General features: G+C 48.6%; 1 protein-coding gene across 1 annotated transcript; it reads right to left on the bottom strand.

The window, feature by feature from the left end:
* Positions 1 to 2,860: 2,860 nt before the first annotated feature.
* LOC107116594 (ferritin, higher subunit-like) lies at positions 2,861 to 6,560 on the bottom strand. The gene is given in 4 exon segments (XM_015418533.1): positions 2,861 to 3,185; positions 4,308 to 4,433; positions 4,749 to 4,895; positions 6,364 to 6,560. Coding segments are annotated over 4 exon segments (534 nt in total). The 5' UTR covers positions 6,466 to 6,560; the 3' UTR covers positions 2,861 to 3,026.
* Between the last annotated feature and the right edge of the window lie 13,339 nt (positions 6,561 to 19,899).

Raw genomic sequence — 19,899 nt, forward strand, 5'->3', positions numbered from 1 at the left:
CTTCCGTCCCCGAACTGGCCCATCCACGCGATAATCCGGAGCAAGTTGGAACCACCTACCGAGGTGGTTCATCTCACTGGTGCGCCGCAAACCAGGAGTCTGATCACCGGCGCAAGGATGCGCCAGCGCGTCCCCAGCTCCTAGCCGAATTGCACATGCTCTGACATGTGCAGTTCGGTTGGCTCGCCGTCAGAGCTGTGTTTTCTCCCCGGCGTCTGATCGTGCCGGGGAGAAAAAGCGGCGCGGCCAGGGGATCCGTGGGATCCCGCCGCGCCGTTTCAACTTCGGCGCGGCTTTTAAAAGCCACGCTTTTTGCCGCCTTTTCCCCTGCCGTGTGGCAGGGGCCATTATAGGGTTACTGTGCTTACCTTGTGTGCTATGTAGACTGACCTGGAAGGGAACCTGGCAGAAAGCCAATAGAAAGAAAGCCCGGGAGAAAGGAAGAATCTCCATTACTATCTGTGTCTCTGCGGTTGCAAGCATGTAGTCTTAAGTGTTTGTTGTTTGGTAGATTTTCCTGTGTACCCTTCCCTTTAGAAATAAAGATTTTTGCATAGAAAGAAAATGCCTTCTCTCCAGTAAACAAAGATCCTTTGCAACTTCTGAATATCTAACCATTTTTATCAAATTTTCCAACAGGTTTAAAGTCCCAGTGTTTGCCCCCCACATCCTGGCAGCAGTGACAGAGCGGTTATCTCTCTTGCACAGCCAAGGGTGGTCCCTCTTATTTATTTTTTTAAAAAATCGGTATCCTTTCTTTCTCTAGCAGAAGCAAGGCAGTTCATCCCCTGCCTAAATTTTCACTTTGTAGGGAGCATTCCTTGGACAGCAAAGGTGACAAACAAGCAAGTATTGGAGGGCATAAAACCAGACACGTCATTGGAAAATCATAAAACTGTGCCTGACTTATTTCAGCCATGTTATTTGTGGAAGAGCTCACTAGAAAAAGCAATTATGCTTGGATTGGTTAGTGGCAAAAGGAAACTGGGCTGCCAAAGAACATGGTGGCTAGAGACCATAAAAGTCAACATCAGCCTGAGCAAGGAACGACTCGAAGAAACAGTATAAGATCGGAAAACGTGGAGGGAGCTGGCCCATAGAATCACCAAAGGATGGACACGACTGAATGACTAACAACAAAGTGATAATAGGGAAAAAAAGTACGGAGGTCATTTGCTCTGCTATATCCAGTTGCAATTTCTTTAAGGGTGGGTGCAGCATACTGTTGCCCAAATACACACAGCTGGGGGGTGGGTGGATCTGTATCTCAAAAACAGCAGCAGCTCAGGCTTTTTGACCGGATGTTGCACTTTCATAAGCATCAGCAATATTACTAAGCTCCTTTAGAAGGGATACTGACTTCCTTTATTTTTTGCCATCAAGCTGATTTATGTCAACCCCATATGGTTTTCAAGGCAAGACATGATGTTCGGAGATGGTTTGCCATTGCCTACTTTGGTGTCACGGCCCTGGTATTCCTTGGAGGTTTCCCATCCAAATAATAGCCAGGGCCGACCCGGCTTAGCTTCCGAGATCCGATGAGGTCAGGCTAGCCTGGGGTATCCCAGTCAGGGCTTGACTCCCATTAGATGGCCAAAACAGGCAGAAGGAGACCTCTGCAGTGAAAAATGACTAGAACAGCAAATGAGGAACTGAGCCAGTAGTTAAAAAATATATATATATCAAAATTGCAGACAGTCAGACTTATTGACTCATTCAGAAGGGGAGAAAAACCCAAAAGCAGCCATGATGCAATAGTTTTATTTGGACCCAACAGTAACATTAGAACTGTAGTGTATAAGTTTTCAACTTTCTCAGTTCAGTTAGATGTTGAATATAAAAATAAAAAGGCGGAGGAGGAGAAAGAGGAAGTTATGTTTCAGGGGCATGGTAGAAAAGCCCACTTGTTGCAGACAAACAGGTTTCAAGTTCCAACACAGGAAGTGTTCATTAAGTTAAACCCCACTTGGTACAAACAAAAAATTATCAGGTTGCACCAAAGCTAATAGCACTGGACACACTTGTGGCTCATCTTTTAAAATATAAATATCCAGTAGTGATTAGTTTCTTCCGCTATACCCATAGGAGCGCATATGCACATGGTTCCATCTGAGGACTTATTTCATGTTATCTGAAGAAGGAGGCTCTAAGGCAGGGAAGCTTTTCAATCTTTAAGAAGTACCACAAGGAGTTTGTTGTTGCTGTAAAAGAATGACCACTGCTGCCCCTCTGGAATAGAGGTGGAAGGCACAGCAACTCCCTCCCCCAGCTCTGTGGAAGAAGCTATTTTTGCCTGCCATTAGCAACCAGTCACAGGGCAGCAAGCCGTTCAGGTTCAATCGCAGACTGAAAGCAAACAGGTTAGGTCAGAAAAGGCTTCTCAGCTAGGTTATGAAGCTGCCTTGTAGCAAATCAGACAGTTCATCTTGGGTTCAGATGGCCAATATTGATTAAATTGGCCACAGTACTCCAGGGCTGTCAAGCTCAGCAATGGCTTCTGACTGGTAGCCGGCTGTTTGCCTGAGGTCAGGCAGAGAAAGGGGGCTCTCAGCATCTGTGACCTGGGGCCCTGCAAGTGGAGATGCCCATGACCCAATAGGACCCATTTTGTATGCAAACCAAAGCTATTGGCCCTCCCGGTTACATCTCAGAAACGAAAATGCACAGGTCAGCTTGAGGCCCAATCCACTGCTCTCCCCACCCCAAAACACTGGAATTATCTTGCCAGACCTTCTGGTGAGAGGAACATTATGAGAACTTGGCTGTACGCAGTTACATCTTCTTATGCACGCTTGCCCAACACCTGTTTGCAGGTAGCCAGTGTACCTGCCCCCCATCAGATAAAGGAACAGAACACAAGTTTAAACTGGTGAACCCTTGTTTATTGGAAGCATGCCAATCGAGAGTTGGCAGGTGCAACCCCCTTGACTGGGGCACGGCGATTGTGATGGTGGTGGGTATGATCTGTGGGTTCACAGAGGCGGTGCTCCCAGGAGTATGGGGCGGGGAGGGGGGCCATGCCACACTCAGCTGCTGCTCTCTCCTAGGCTGTGTTTGTCAAAGAGATACTCTCCAAGGCCCCCCTGGGATGCTCCCAGCCGCCGGAGGTTGGTGATGTGGTCCCCCAGGACCTTGATAGCTTTGACTTGTTCGTCGAGGTAGTGAGTCTCCAGGAAGTCACAGAGCTGGGAAGGGAGAAAGTAAACGAGGTGAGATTGGTGGCAGCCGGCAACTCAAAGGTTCCTCAAGACCTCCGAGATTCAAACATTTTACTTTTGTGAGCTTACTGGCATTAAAGGTTGTGAGTGAGAAATCTGGCTGCTGCATGGATTCGTTTGCTCTGGAGCCCTCCCTTCCTGAGCTCAGACAAAAATGCGTGAGCTGGAGGCTAAAAACCTGAGCATTCGCTCACACTAATTCAGCTTAGAGGGAACACTGTAACTAACGTGGGGCCTTTGGGGTTCTTCTGGGCCCCTCCCTCCAGGGCTGGCCCCCAAATTGGATTCATGTAATTAACTTTGATTTAATTAGCTGCACTCCTCCAAAGGCCCCATCCCCAAAAAATCCCTTGCTATGGGGCTGCCAAGATGGACACATCAGAGTTCACGGAACACTAACCCAGCCACCCCAACTGGAAGAAAAACCACACGATCACCCTGGCAGCTGAAGATGTTTCCTCTGCTACTTGGGGTCACTAGTCTGGAGTTCAATTGCAGCTGTAAAATGGACAACAGCTTGCTCAGGAGCACGTTGTCCTATAAGCCTTTTTACTTTCCTTTGGCCCCTCCCACCATGATGATAATGGTGACTTCCCCATAATCCTTTGCATAGGACATGTCCTGTTTTCTTTGCTTGAAAAAGGCACTTCACCCAGCTATCTCCGTCCAGAACAACAGTTGTTCTGGTAAGGACAAGTGCCATCTGTGGGTTTTCAAGGCAAAAGACAAAAGGAGATGGTTTTGCCACTGCCTGCCTCTGCGTAGCCACCCTGGACTTCCTTGGTGGTCTCCCATCCAAGTACTAACCAGGGCTGACCCTGCTTAACTCCCAAGATCTGACAAAATCAGGCTAGCCTACTGATCAGGCTAATTCTACTCTACAGTAAATACTGAAAGAGTCTTGGTCTAGCACAAGCACCCAAAGTCACCATAATCGGAGACTAGATACAGTGACGGCTGGACCTTCAAGACAATCATCAAGCCGCATCTAGCCTTCTACAGCCCCGTTGCCACCTGTGTCGGAGAGGGGGAAGTGTCTCTGCCTTTCCAGGAATAGAAAGATCAAAGCGATATCAAGGTGATACTCACATGGGGGTCTCTCTGGTCGCTTGCCAGGCGGTGCAGCTCTAGAAGGGCCTAGTTCACGTTCTTTTCCAGCTGAAGGGCTGCCTCCATGGCATCAAGAGTTGTGCCCCAGGCATCGCGTTCTGGCTTCTGTAAAGAGGAAATGGTAAGTTGGGTTTAATTCAAAGAGGTGAAGTTATTTCTGGAAGATACAACCAAGGCCAGACAAAGAGTCTGTGGCAGAGGCAGAAACCCAAACACAGGTTCCTCCCAAGTACAGGTGTGAGTGGAGGACCCTGTAGGCTGAGAAAGCGGTCCACTGAGTCTTGACCATTTGGCCTTTGGGGGTCCTTCAGCCAATGCAGCCAGCCTGAAATCCCGCCACAACCCACCCGACTTCCCAGTTAGATCTCACAACCACCTCAGAAGACTTGGACATCCTGCCTGCCCACCCCAGAGGCCTACCTTGATATCTTGCAGGAGGACGCGGCCACCACGCTGGCTCTGGAACCGAAGCAGCTTGTCGGCGTGTTCCCGCTCTTCACGAGACTGCGACCGGAAGAACTCGGCGACGTTTCGCAGGGCAACGTCATCGCGGTCAAAGTAGGAAGCCTGCAGAGGGGAGCAGAACAAGGACAGACACATTGGATTTGGAAGGGAGCATGCGCGGGCAAAACAGGAGAAGTCTTCCAGGTATACGTTTTTAAGTCAGCTTGCTCATATTCTTCCTCAGACGCCATTTGAAAAAGGAAACTGAGTTCCGGCAACTTAAGATATCGTTCATAACCCTTGGCTCAACGCCAGACCAGGAGTACAGAGCAGCCACCACAAGATGGCTCCCCCACTGCCATGTGCCAGGAGGGCCCTCACACAGAACAACTGACTCTGCCCTTTGAGTTAGTGGGCCAAATAAACTAGCTCAGCCAGTGGCACCTGGTTCTGTTAACCCCCACATGCCAAACTGGATGCCAGTGTGCAAAAAAAAAATGCACCCCTGCGGTCATGTGCACCTACTCAATAGTTTTGATTTTTTTTAAAAAAAAAATTATTACATGCCACTTCTCTGTTATTCAAAGTAACCCAGAGTCATCAAATTTAATTCCTCCTGTTGCCGGAAGATGGCCAGGTTATCCCCGCACCCACACATGTAAGAGCAGTTTAGTAATTTCCAGTTATCCTGTAGACCTCCATAGAGCAGAGATGATCCAGAAGTCCTTAACATTTTTGTACATTTATGGCTGGGTGGGGGAGAAAACAGAATCCATACTTTCCCCAGAATTGGGAAGTATATAGCAGGGAAACACTACAATTATGGTAGCAGAGAGGAGAGTGAAAAATGCTACATGTACACCAATTAACTGGGAAATGCAAAAATAAATAAATCTAGATTAAATGTTGAACTAACCAATCTGCAATTGGGACAAATGAAGATTACAGACAGAGCGGATGGGAAAGAAAGAGCGAAGGGGAGGGGGGAGAGAAAGCATCGGTTGGAAGTTATCCACGCCCAGGTTTTATCTTGGCTTCCCAGACTTGTTGATGCACAAGTCTGCTGCCGCTAGAAACAACACGGTTGGGTAATCTACGAGACAATGAGAGGAGATAAAAGGCAGAAAAGCAACAAGAGGCTGGAGTTTTCTTTCTCCCCCCCCCCCCCCCCCAACACTGGGGAAACAGAGGAACAGGATGAGAGGCAGAAAGAAAACTCAGCGGTTCGGGGGTGCTTTTATTGACCGAGACCAAGCAGGAGAAGGATGGAGCCATTTGATGTCGATGAAAGAACGGACAGGCGCAACCCACTTCTGTTTATCTGCGAAACAGGAAATGAGAGACTGGTTTCTTTGGAAAAGACGGACGAGGAATAGGACCCTTGGGAGGAGGGATCGGAGCTAACGATTATGGAGGAAGGGCGACTAACGGACTGGGATCCTCCAGATCTCCTCTGGGGGAAAAGGGGGGAGGTCCGGTGGGTCAGAGAGCAGGTCGAAGGGGGTGCTCAAGCGCTCTTTGGAAACCGAGAGCGACGCGCAACACGGTCGGGGTTTCGCAGGGCAACGTCATCGCGGTCAAAGTAGGAAGCCATGGAGAGATAGACGTAGTTGGCATACAGCTCCATGTTGACCATGCGGTTGACGGCCCCTTCGCAGTCGCGGTGGTAGTTCTGGCGGATCTGGGAGTCCATGGCTCCGGCTGGGCTGGGAGGCTGGGATAAAAAGGCGACTGGTCCGGCTGGTGCGGAAAGGGATCTGTCGGCGGGGTCTCTCGAGATCACAGCAAGGGTTCCCGAGGATGCTGGGGAGTCTTGGCAGAGAAAAGGCGGCGGTGGTGGTGGAACCTGGTTCCGTCCAAACACTGTTGAAGCAAGAACCGAGCTCTCTACACATTTTAAAACTTAGATTCATTAAAAATATACCATTCAGACATAAAAAACTCATCTGGCTGAGTTGCGGAAGGTGGAGCCTGGGCGGGCGGGCGGGCGGGCGGGGTGGCTCTGCCCACAAGCAGGTGACTGAACTGGGCTCGGCCGCTCGCCTTCGGCTTTCCCTGCCCGGGCTTGCGGAAGGTGTGGGGGCTGTGCGCAGTGGCGCCACCCCCAAGAGCCTCACCTGGAAACAGCTAGCTGGCACACAGACAGACATGGAAGATATGGGGAATCAGTGTTCCCTCTAAGCTGAGTTAGAAAGAGCTAGCTCACCGTTTTTTAGCCTCCAGCTCACACCTTTGTCTCAGCTCAGGAAGGAGGGCTCCAGAGCAAACTAATTTGTGCAGTAGCCAAATCACCTGCTCACAACTTGAATGCCAGTAGCTCACAAAGTCGAATTTTTGCTCACACCAGCATGGTGTGTAATGGTTAGAGAGGCGGGCTAGGATCTGGGGGACCCGCGGTTGCCAACAGGGCCGGACAAAAAGGACCTGCCCCTTTATTATTTATTTATTTCCAGCTCCTGCCAACCTAGCCGTTCGAAAGCAAGAAACTGCAAGTAGATAAATAGGGACTACTTTGGTGGGAAGGTAACAGCGTTCCGTGCGCCTTGGCATAGGCGTAATCTTCGTGGGGGCGGCGGGGCTTCAGCCCCCGCCGAAATTTTCAGGAAGGTACTCAGCCTCCCCCGGGAGCCACCCTTGCTCCTAGCAAAGCAATGCCTCTGGCCCAGCCCCAGCCCCTGCCGGGAAATTGGAAAGTCTACACCCTTGCGCCTTGGTGTTTAGTCATGCCAGCCACATGACCACGGAAACGTATTCGGACAGCGCTGGCACTTCGGCTTTGAAACGGAGATGAGCACCGCAACCCTAGAGTCGGACTCGACTGGCTTTCGAGCAAGGGAAACCTTTACCTTTTTTTAGTGTGTGGAAAGTCGAAGGTCTGAATGGCGTGGAACTAAATAACATTCTCTGTTAAAGGGACAGGGCAGTTCTTTTTCTTCAGGCAGCTTAGAGACCCGGGTGGAAAGCCCCGCTCTGCATAGAGCTCACTGGGCGGCCTTGGACCAGCCCTGCTCTCTCTCTCAGCCTAATCTACCTCACAAGTTTGTTGTGAGGATAAAATGGAGGAGGAGGGAACAATGTATACTGCCAGTGCCAACCCTTGGAGGATGGGCGGAATAAAAATATATTAACTTACATGGGGGCCCCAACATGGTACCCACCAAGGGTTTTTAGAAAGTGGGCAGGGTCCGGTGGTGGCTTTGGCCTAGCAAAGCTTTTGATTGGCTTTGCAAATTTTGGCAAACATTGCTTTTGGCGGCAGCTGCCTCCTCCACAGCATAAGGCTCTTCATGTTGGGACTGCTGTAAGCTGTGGCAGCTGTTTTTTTGTGGCAGACGTTTTGTCAGAATGCCAAAGGTGCCATCTGCCTCAAAAAGGTTGGGGGACCCTGAACTAATAAAAAAGCTGGCTTTTCTCTGCATGGAGGTACAACTCAGGCCCACCTGTTTGATTTCTGGTTATTGTCTCTTGAAGGGAATTTTTTAAAATTCTGGCAATCCAGTAGGAACATATACAGAGTGGGGGTGGGTGGGAGTTGTAGTCAGTTTTGCTGGACCGGGGTGTGGCGGGGGAGGGGGGGAATCAACACTTTTTATTAGGACCGATTAAAATATCTGACAATAGTGAGCAAGCTTCTGAGTTCCAGAGAACCCTTCTTTCAGGCTGGATGGTCAATTCTGAATATAGTTTGAATACAGGCTGTATTCTGTAGTTTGAATCAGGCCCGTAGCCAGGATTTTTTAAGTCAGGGGGCATTTAAATTCCTTAGGGGGCACCGGCTAATTGAATTAAAGGCAATTTAATTCAGTTTCTGGTGGAAATAGAGAGGTGCTGTCTGGATCCACCTGGCCACCACAGCTGACCCTTCATGCCAGACAGCTGCGCAGGAATACTTGACTCCTTCCCCGCACCCACCACTGGATGGGAAGTCATGGGCAATGTTCCCTCTAAGCTGTGGAGTCTTGTGAGCAAAAATTCTATTTTGTGAGTTACTGGCATTAAAGTTGTGAGCGAGCGATTTGGCTGTTGCATAAATTAGTTTGCTCCGGAGCCATCCTTCCTGAGCTAAGACGAAAATGTGTGAGCTGGAGGCTAAAAAACTGTGAGCTAGCTCACGCTAACTCAGCTTAGAGGGAACACTGGTCATGGGTCCTTGCCAGTAAGTCGGGGGGCCTAGCCCCAATATGCCCCACTGTAGCTACAGGCCTGGTTTGAATACAGGCTGTATTCTATAATTGTCTTGGGCAAGGACAGGAAAGAGATTTTTTTTTTAAGTATGATGGAGAATGGCCGTCAGCAGTAATGGCATTCTCTTGTGCAGCTGTTACAAAGGAGGAGTGGTCGGCCTCCAGGTGGGCCCTCGGGTCCCCCCAGAATTACAACTGATTTCCAGACTTCAGAGATCAGGTCCTCTAGAGAAAATGGTCACTTCAAAGAGTGGAACTTTAGGGCATCACATTTATTTATTTATGCTTTCAGTTTGTATCCCGCTCGAACCCCCCAAGGGGTCTCTGAGCGGCTTACAGTTACTCTTTATCTATGGCCACATATAGTCAGGATGGGGACCCTGCCAAACTCCCTCACACACACACACACACACACCTGGCACTGCCCCTAAATTTCTAGTAAAGTGCCAGGGGACAACATCAGGGGAAGCCATCAGCTTCTATTTATTTATTCTTAAATTGTTTTTATGTATTTTTATACTGTAATTTATATGCACTTTGTGCTCGTGTAAGCCGCCCTGAGCCCGCTTGCCGGAAGGGCGGGGTATAAATGTAATGAAAATAAATAAATAAATAAAATATTTTATTTATTAGATCTCTAGCAACATCAGGGGAAGGCCTCAGCCTCTATCTGTCTGTCTGTGTTTGGTGTAGTGGGGGAGCCGTGTAGTGGTTAAGTGCGCGGACTCTAATCTGGGAGAACCGGGTTTGATTCCCCACTCCTCCACTTGCACCTGTCTGGATGACCTTGGGCAAGCCATAGCTCTGATAAGAGCTGTCCTTGAAGAAGAGCAGTTTCTGTCAGAGCTCTCTCAGCCCCACCTACCTCACAGGGTGTCTGTTGTGAGGAGGGGAAGGGAAAGGAGTTTGTAAGCCGCTCTGAGACCCCTTTGGGTAGTGAAGGGCAGGGTATAAATCCAATCTCGTCTTCTTCTATCTATCTGATTTCTAGCCTCCCCTCCCCTGCACAGCAGAGCTCAGAGCGGGTGACAACAATATTCATATAAATAATATTCATAATTTTACAGTTATTAAAACAACTCTTGTAGTACTACAGGCAACCGGTACATTAGTACATAAAAAGGATGGTGCCCCTCATCCAGGAGAGAATAAATATCATACTGAATGGTAAATAGAGAATAACCCACAAGGGAGGGGGGGGAAGGAAGGGAGGGAGGCCAGCATAGATTGAAACCGTCGCTGTCGTCAACCATAGGCCTGACGGAACATCTCTGTCTTACATGCCCTGCAGAACTGCATCAGTTCCTGCAGACCCCAGATCTCATTCGGCAGAGAGTTCCACCAGGCTGGCGCCAAGGCTGAGAAAGCCCTGGCTCTGCTTGAGGACGGCCAGATATTTTTCAGACCAGGGATCAGCAGTAAGTTGTTATCCATTGAGCATAATGCTCTTTGAGGGGTGTACCAGGAGAGGCAGTCCCGCAGATACACTGGTCCCAGACAGTTAGGGCTTTAAAGATTAATACCAAAGGGTGTTATGCCCTGTTGTTGGCTCTCCATAGTAACTGGTTGGTCACTGTGTGAGACAGGATGAACAAGAAGACGACATTGGATTAATACCCTGCCCTTCACTACCTGAAGGAGTCTCAGAGCGGCTTAGAATCTCCTTTCCCTTCCTGTTCCCACAACAGACACCCTGTGAGGTAGGTGGGGCTGAGAGAGCTCTGACAGAAACTGCTCTTTTTCAAGGACAGCTGTGCCAGAACCATGGCTTGCCCAAGGTCATCCAGCAGGTGCAAGTGGAGGAGTGGGGAATCAAACCCGGCTCTCCCAGATTAGAGTCCGCTCACTTAACCACTACACCAAACTGGTGAGGTAGGTGGGGCCGAGAGAGCTCTTTCGAGGACTGCTCGTGAGAGAACAGCTCTGAAAGAGCTTGTAACTGACCCAAGGTCACACCAGCAGCTGCATGTGGGGGAATCAAACCCGGTTCTCCCAGATTAGAGTCTGCACTTCTAACCACTACAACCAGACTGGCTCTGGACTGGGTGGCCCGCTGGTCTGAACCAGCAGGGCTCTTCTTAGGTTCTTATTTCACCCATTCTCCTTCAAGAGGTGGGATATTTTTTTTTAGCACAGTTTCAATATTTAGCTGCTTTTTTGCCAGCTTCAGGGCAGGAGAGAGTTACACGGAAAGGAGAGTAATCATTATAGTTGTGGGGTTTCTCATTGCTGCACCAGCTTCATGGGGGGAAAACAGCCTCTGCTCAAATTCTCCCTTCTCTGCACTTTTTAACAGGCGGGGGAGCCTTCTCCAGAGGCCGGAGGAGGTAGCCAGGCCAACAGCCCAACACCGTGCAAAAGGAGGGGCACCGGGGCCTGCTGAAGGGGCTCAGACATGCGTGGAGTCTGAATATAGGCTGTATCGTATAATTGTCTTGGGCAAGGATCCATATTATGACTTCGTAACAGGCCATTATTTTTATTCCGTCAGGGCACATTAAACACTTGCAGCAGCCTGTAGTTTCGGAACAGCCATCAGGAATTGCACTTGGCGAGTTTCTAAAGCAGCAAACCAGGTTAAGCCCCTTAAGTGTTTTTGGGGGGGGGGGGGAGCCAGAGATGTATCAGTGCCCCAGATCAGAGCCTACATCACTTTAACTAGCAGAAAGCATATCTTGTGGATGCTTGAAGTAAGTAAAACACAGAGTGGTGCCTTAAAAGGGAAGAAGATAAATTTGTGGCGCCTAAGGACAGCCTGGTAGATCAGACCAGTGGCCCATCTAATCCAGCAGACTGTTTAACACTTGCCCTGGAGGCCCAACAAACAGGGCACTGATGCCAAGGCCTTCCCCTGATGCTGCCTCCTAGCGCTGGTACCCAGAGGTCTGCTGCCTTTGTAGACAGAGGATTTCACTCGCTATGGCTTTGTAGCCATTGATGGACCACTCCTCCATGAATCTGTCTAACTCCCTTTTTCTTCCTCCACTTAGGGTTGCCAGCTCTGGGTTGGGAAACCCCTGGAGATTTTGGGGGTGAAGTCGGGGGGAGACTGGGGTTTGGGGAGGGGAGGGACTTCAGTGGAGTGTAATGCCAGAGAGTCCTCCTTCGAAAGTGGCCATTTTCTCCATGCAAACTGATCTCTGTTGCCTGGTGACAAGTTGTAATCCCAGGAGATCTCCAGCTACCACCTGGAGGTTGGCAACTGTACCTCCACTGGCAATGAATTTCACGCCATTTAATTCACTCACTGAATAAAGAAGTATTTCCTATTATCTGCCTTGGACCTATTTCCCACAATTTTATTGGGTGCCCAAGGTCTAATATTATGGAGGGGAGAGAGAAAACTTCCCTCCATTCAGTATCCCATAGTTTATAAAACCTCTGTCGTGTCTCCCCTTCGCTGTCTTTTTTCTGGGCTGGAAAGTCCCAGACTCTCCCGGCGTTCCTCCCATCCCCTAATCATCCTGTTTGCCCTCCTTTGCGCTTTTTCCTGCGCCGCAGTATCCTTTTTTTGAGATATGGTGACCAGAACTGCACACAGGATTCCAAATTAGGCTGCATCGTAACTTTATACAAGAGTATTACAATATTGGCTGTTTTGTTTTCAATCCATTTCCTGATAATGACAGGATGATGAAAGGAGTTTGCCTTTTTCACTGCAGTCACACATTGAATTAACATTTTCATCCATTTTTCCACTACAGCCCCAAGATCTCTTTCAGACTTGATCACAGTCAGTCCACCTTACACTTACCAAACTTCATTTGCCACATTGTTGCCCACTCACCCAATTTAGAGAGATCTTCCTGTAGCTCTTCAAAATCCACCTTAGTTTTACTGAGGACTTTGCTTGATGCCCAGCTCACAACAGAGAAAATGCCAGGTAGATCTTCCTCAGGAGAGTTCAATAAATGGGTTTCTGCAAAGACTCTCTCTGTCTCACATCATCAGATTATTATGCTTATTATTATGAGTAGATTCTGTAATTCTTATGTTTATATTTGTATAAATTCTGCCCCCCAGACCAGTCCAGGGATGGGGGAAAGAATTCTACACATGCTGGATTTAAGAACAATAGCCACCAGGGAATATTGGCTGTTTTGTTTTCAATCCCTTTCGTATAATTCCTAGCACAGAGTTTGTCTTTCTCACCACTGCGGCATACTGGGCTGACATTTTCATTGAGGCTTCCACGACAACCCCAACATCTCTTTTCAGCCTCAGCCAGTTCAGACCCCATCAGCATATAATTAAAATTTAGGATTTTTTGTTCCAGTGTGCATCATCCTGCACTTACCCACACTGACCTTCTTTTGCCATGTTGTTGGCCACATGCCCTTTTTAGAGAGCTCCTCCAGCAGCCCTTCATAATCTTTTCACCATCCTGAATAATTCGGTATTGTCCACAAAATCTATGAACTGCTGTTGTGTGTGTGTGTGTGTGTGTGTGATGTGCCATCAAGTCACTTCCAAGTTATGGTGACCAACACTCCCACTAAGATGTGGAGTCTTGTGAGCAAAAATTCTACTTTGTGAGCTACGGGCATTAAAGTTGTGGGCAAGCAATTTGGCTACTGCATAAATTAGTTTGCTCTGGAGCCCTCCTTCCTGAGCGAAGGCAAAAATGTGTGAGCCGGAGGCTAAAAAACTGTGAGCTAGCTCACACTAACTCGGCTTAGAGGGAACACTGATGGTGACCCTATGAATTAATGACCTCCAAAATGTGCTATTGTTAAAGACTCCACTTAGATCCTGCAAACTGAAGGCTGTGGCTTCTTTAATTCCTTCCATCTCACATTGGTGATAGATCAAGATGGGTAGCTGTGTTTGTCTGTAGCAGTAGAAAAGAGCAACAGTCCAGTAGCACATTAAAGACTATCAAAATTTGTGGCAGGGTCACTGCTCACTTCTTCATCTCACATTGGGTCTTCCTCTTCTTCTAGCGTTATTGTCTTCTCCAGAGAGTCTTGTCTTCTCAGGATGTGACCGCAGTACAATAGCCTTAGTCTGGTCATTTTAACTTCTAAGGAGAATTCAGGCTTGATTTGACCTACACCCCACTTATTATTCATAATTAAATAGAACGTCCATGGTCAAACTAATAATAAATAATAAATATATATATATAAGTTTAAAATATATATATTCCTGAGAATGTACAAGACTACCACATTGTCCTGCTTGTGAGCTTCCCAGTGGCAATTGTCTGGCCAGTTTGGTGTATGTGGTTAAGCGCAGCGGACTCTGATCTGGAAAACCGGGTTTTGATTCCCCACTCCTCCACATGCAGCTGCTGGGTGACCTTGGGTCAGTCACAGTTCTCTTAGAGCTGTTCTCTCAGAGCTCTCTCAGCCCCACCTACCTCACAGGGTGTCTTGTTGTGGGGAAAGGAAGGGAAGGAGATTGTAAGCCACTCTGAGACTCCGAGTAAAGGGCAGGGTATAAACCCAATCTCTTCTTCTTCAGTGTAGGAAACAGAATGCTGGACCTTTGCTCTGATCCAGCAAGGCTCTCACTTGTGCTGTGATTCCCTGGGAAGGAAGGCTCCACCTCAACCACCCTCTTTCTTAGTACAATACTTAGCCTTTTTAGATTTTAAGTCATTTTTTAAATGTCTGGATGTTTTGCTTGCTTGGCTGGCTATTTTGCTCTCCTGCTGCCCCTTCCTAGGGGAGAAGTCCCAGATACTTTGGGACTGAAATGGAAAATCCAGATGAATATCTCAGACTCCTGTGCTTCAAGAGCTCACTGAGTTCCATTATCTGAGTTCCATTGGAAGCAACTCTTTAGGGCCTCAGGCAGAGGCAGGGGAAGGCCTTTCCCAGCACCTGTGGCCTGGGATTCTCGAGTAGGATTAAGTGCGTGGAGCAGCTTCCTTGCATGGAAGGGCAAGAATCTGGGGGCTTTTAAGTTTAACATAAGACAACTAAGGAGGATCACGATATATATTTACTGGCAAACTTTCTCCCTCCCTCACACGTAATCCTATTTAATTCCTTCATTTACACTGTCATCTTTCTCCCCAACAGGGACCTAAAGTGGCTTGTATTGTTTGCTTATCCTCTGTTCTCACAACAACCCTGTGAGGTAGGTTAGAGCTGAGTGTGCGTGACTGGCCCAAGGACAACCATCAAGCTTCCATGCCGGAGTGGTAGGGTTACCAGCTCTGGGTTAGGAAATACCTGGAGATTTTTGGGGGGTGGGGGTGGAGCCTGACGAGGTGGAGTTTGAGGAGGGGAAGGACTTCAGTGGGGGGTATAATGCCAAAGAGTCCACCTTCCAAAGTGGCCATTTTCTCCAGGGGAACTGATCTCTGTCGCCTGGAGATCACTTGTAATCCCAGGCAGGGCCGGCTCACCCACTAGGCAAACTAGGCATTCACCTAGAGCGCCAGGCCCTGGATGGGGCGCCAAGCTGTGCCTCCCCCCTCCCCCCCTTTGGTGATGGCGGCGGGGGGGAGGAGGCGGTGGTGGCAGCAGCAAAAGGGTGGCTGGCTCCAGTGGTCTCCAGGCCCCACCGGGAGGTTGGCATCTGCGCCATAAGGCAGCCTTGCCTAGGGCGCAGAAACACCTCGAGCCGGCCCAGATCCCAGGAGATCTCCAGCCACCACCTGGAAGCTGAATTCTGAAAACAACATCCGTGACAAAAAGCTGGCAACCCTACGGAGTGGGGATTCGAACCTGGTTCCCCAGATCCTAGATGACAAGAGTTTTTCATGCAGTGCATAACTGACAGAGAATTCACTGCCGGCAAGAGAGCCACTCGCTTAGATGACTTTAAAGTCCACGTGTTGTAGTGCTGAGGCTAGTGAGAATACTGACTCGGAGAACACAGGGGGAGTGCTTGCCTCTGAACTCTTCCTCCTTTGCCCCTCTCTCGGGACACTCGCCTTGATTCTAGAACCCCAAACCCTACCTTTCTCAACTTGTAAATTTCCTTTCTTGGGAAACCCCACGGTTGACTTCTGGGCTCTGCCATACTCAGTTTGACTCAGCTCTTGCATCAGCATGAGTCAGCACAATTTAGCACTGGGAAGTGTAGGACAGATCAAGAGGAGGAGGAGGGGCAAAGTACACTCTGGAGTCTCAACTCCTACTGGCCGCCTTTTCACGTAAGATCCCATCACTTTCCGTAAAGGTAACCCAGAAGAAAGAATGCAGTCAGCAGTTGTCCACACATCAAATGGCCAACCGCCCATGGCAACCATCACTGCTTCCCCTTCCAGGGACTTCTCCATTCCTCCATGCCCAGCTCAAAGATTCCCTCCCTCCAGCCATTTGCTAGCTCCCCCATACCTAGGATTGCCAATTGCCAAGAGAAAAAAATATGTCCTGTCTCTTTAATAGAGGTTTAATGAGATGTCATTTACCTGGTGATGTAATTTACTTCATTCATCATGCCCCACCTTTCTCCCCAGTAGGGACCCAAAGCAGCTTACATTGCTCTCTCCTCCTCCATTTTATCCTCACAACCACCCTGCGAGGTAGGTTTGGCTGAGTGTGTAACTGGCCCAAAGTCCCCCCAGTGAGCTTCCATGGCAGAGTGGAGAGATTCAAACCTGGAGTCGTCCAGTTCCTAGTCTGACCCTTTAAGCACTAGATCACACTGGCTCTCTTATGTTAATCAGCTCCATGCCATGAAGAGCTTTCAGCTGCCCATTTCCACACATGAAGACTCTACTGAAAGGGAGAGGATATTTTTCTCCAGGCCTGTTGGCAATCCTATCCACACCCAAGTTCCCTGGGTGTTGCAGAGGCCTGGGAAGGGGTTGCTGGCTAAATCAAACCAGAATAGGGGAACCCCTGGCTGTAATTCTAAACATACTTACCAAGAATTAAAGAGCCAAACCAGATATGACTTTTAGGAGGTCTAAGCAGATCTACAGAGAAGTAAGTCCCATTTTATTCAGTGGGGCTTATTCCCAGAAAGTGTTTTTAGGACTGGATTGTTAATCTCCCAGCATTTTAACTCTAAAGCAGCCATGGAGGGCTCCAAATTGTTTTCTTGGAAGTGTAGCACTGGAGGAAGATGGATCCAACCCACTCCCCTTTCTCCCCAATTGCTTTATTTCGTTCTCGCTGAGATTCTAGGTGGATTACACAGTGTAAATCAATGCAGTCAACAGGATAGGACATCCAGTAAGCAATGTAGTAGCATTAGGATGGCAGAAATCTGAAACCAAGATGAACACCGAGTTTAAGTGTTGACATGTTAAACAATGCAAAGATTTCACACTTGGATAATGCATACAGCAACAGATAGTACATACTGTTTAGGCCTGGAGAAAAATGTCTTGTCCCTTCAATAAAGGCTTTAAAGTGTAAAAATGAAAAGCCTTGGCTGCCCATGGCATGACTTTTAATCGCCTGGTAAATAATATTATATTAAGCTCCTATTAAAGGGACAGAACATTTATCTCCAGGCCTGTTAGCTACACTGTTCCCATTTCCCGATTTAAATCTCTGCAGGAAGCTGCTATTAGCGGGGGGGGGGGGGGCTTCCAAGTAAATATGTTGATCATCAGCCTGCAGGTCTTGACACAAGGTCACCACCTACCCCACATTCCTTCTGCCCCACCATCCCAAGGTCCAAACATCATTTACTTGGGCCCGGCAGAAAATTGTCACATGGGGTCTCCCCTACGACAGTGATCCAATCCCATACATACAGTCTCAGGAGTCAAGGGGGGGGGGGGGTGAGTGTGCGCAGGGAGAGAAACTAGGAACAGAGACCTGAGAAGAACGATTTGATTCCCAAAATGGCGTATATGTCTACCATATCATGGTAATGGGTACCTGTTTTTGTCCCCGCCACACACACGCACACCAGTCTCGGGCCTCACATGCAACATCTCACTGTCCTATCAAAGAACTAAAGGGTTCAATTTAAAAAACAGATTATGTCATGGTGGTCACAAGGCTTGACTCAGCAGGCTTCTTCACCATGAGTCAGCATATCATAGGGCCATAAAGTATGAGGAAGGTCAAGAAGGGGGGAGGGGGGAGCTTTAACAAATAAGCTCATGAGTGGCACACTCCAGGCACATCATGTCTCCTTTCCACACGAAAACTGGCTCCAACTGGATTTGCAGGCTTCAGCTGGTTTAAAACACACCATGCTCCACATCTTCATGAGTCTAGATGTGTGTGTACACTGCTAACAGGTAGCAGCCAATTTAGGGCAACACGGTCAAGATTTCAAGGCAAGAGACGAACAGAGGTGGGTTTGCCATTGCCTGCATCTGTAGCAACCCTGGACTTCCTTGGTGGTCTCCCATCCAAGTACTAACCCGGGCCAAATCTACTTAGCATCTGAGATTGCCTGTAAAGCTCAGTGGGGTAGGCATGTTAGCCATTTTGTGTGTGTGTGTGTGGGGGGGGGAGAGATCTGAGGAAATGTCTCAAAGCACCTTAAAGCTTTTGTGGACAAGTTGCCACTTCATCAGATGCCTGAAGTGAAACCTTGGTTGTCAGATAGATGCATAGAAATGGCAGCGATTATGCCTCTTGCATTTAATGGCTTTTGGACCCCACTATTTGTAACTTTCTCGTGTATGCATAGGTAGGTATAGCTATCTTCAGGTCAAGGCTTCAGCTCAGTTAGTTCACGAAGTGGGCTCCTCCTGCCCAAGAAAACATGTCCTACAAGATATCCCTTTGAGACACTGCAATATATCAATCTTGTCCCAAACAGCATTGTCTTTGGGTTTGGACATGGCAGTGAGGAACTGAAATAAAATGATAACGTGCCCTGTGGGGCTGTCTCCCCGGCCCCCCCTTAACAGCCTGCTTGTGTAAACTGATCCATCAGCAAGTCCTCCCGGTACAGAGGTTCTGGGGCGTGGAAATTATTAATTGCCAATTAAAAGCCACTAACAGCACCTGGGGCTTGCTGAGTTGCGGCTTTTCCCTCCTGCGGCCTGGACTATCACCTTAATTAGGCTCATTAGCAGATGACATCTTTCGGGTTACAACCCCTAATCTCCTCACCCGTTTTGCCTCCCGGGTGTTTTACGAACGACAGCAGAAAACTGGCTGCTGAAACTGACGCGGATCTCGCGCCGCTTCTCGGGAGGCCAGCCAAGGTTTTTAATCAGCAGCCAGGGTTTGCTGCGGGGAGGAGGGGGCCAAAGGCCTTCCGCTCCGGCCTACGTGCGGCCTCCGGCGTACCCGTACTAGAGCGAGAGAGGAACAAACAAGAGCGCTTGCGCAGCAGAGAAAGGAAGGGAAACCAACACGCAAGTGCTAGTAGAATAAAGTATGAGCTCTCCGGAGCCAACGATCCCTTCTTCACAGCTTTGACTCTCAAAAACTCATGCCCTGAATCTCTTGCTGGTCTCCAAGGTGCTACTAGACTCAAATCTTGCTCTTCTACTGCAGACGAAGATGGCTGCCCTTTTGAAACGCATAACTGGCAGTCTCAGAGGTGCTGGTGTAGGTTCGCCAACTTTTAAGCCGATCCCTCTTGCTGTCCCGGTAACTTTGGCTTGATCTGCAGCAATGATCAGATCCCACACACCCCCAGCTCCATGCCGTGAAAATCTTCAGCTGCCCATTTTTAAATATTAAAAGGAAAGGACTTTTCCCCCCTCGGCCAGTTGGCAACCCTAGCTGTCATTAGTCCCACTCACATGGGCTATATTACTGTGGGCGACAAATAATTCTGTAGGAGGAGATTGGATTTATACCCCACCCTTCATTTTGAGTCTCAGAGCGGCTTACAATTGCCTTCCCTTCCTCTCCTCAAAGCAGACAGCCTGTGAGGGAGGTGGGGCTGAGAGAACTGCTCTTGAGGGAACAGCTCTGAGAGAACTGTGACTGGCCCAAGATCACCTAGCTGGCTGCATGCGGAGGAGGGGGAATCAAACCCGGTTCTTCACTCTCCTTTAAGGGCCAATATTAATTATTTTACTTCATGTATATCTTGCCTTTCTCCCCAGTAGG

The sequence above is a fragment of the Gekko japonicus genome, unplaced genomic scaffold, assembly GCF_001447785.1.
Source record: "Gekko japonicus isolate JY-2015 unplaced genomic scaffold, Gekko_japonicus_V1.1 scaffold299, whole genome shotgun sequence".
NCBI classification, from domain to species: domain Eukaryota; kingdom Metazoa; phylum Chordata; class Lepidosauria; order Squamata; family Gekkonidae; genus Gekko; species Gekko japonicus.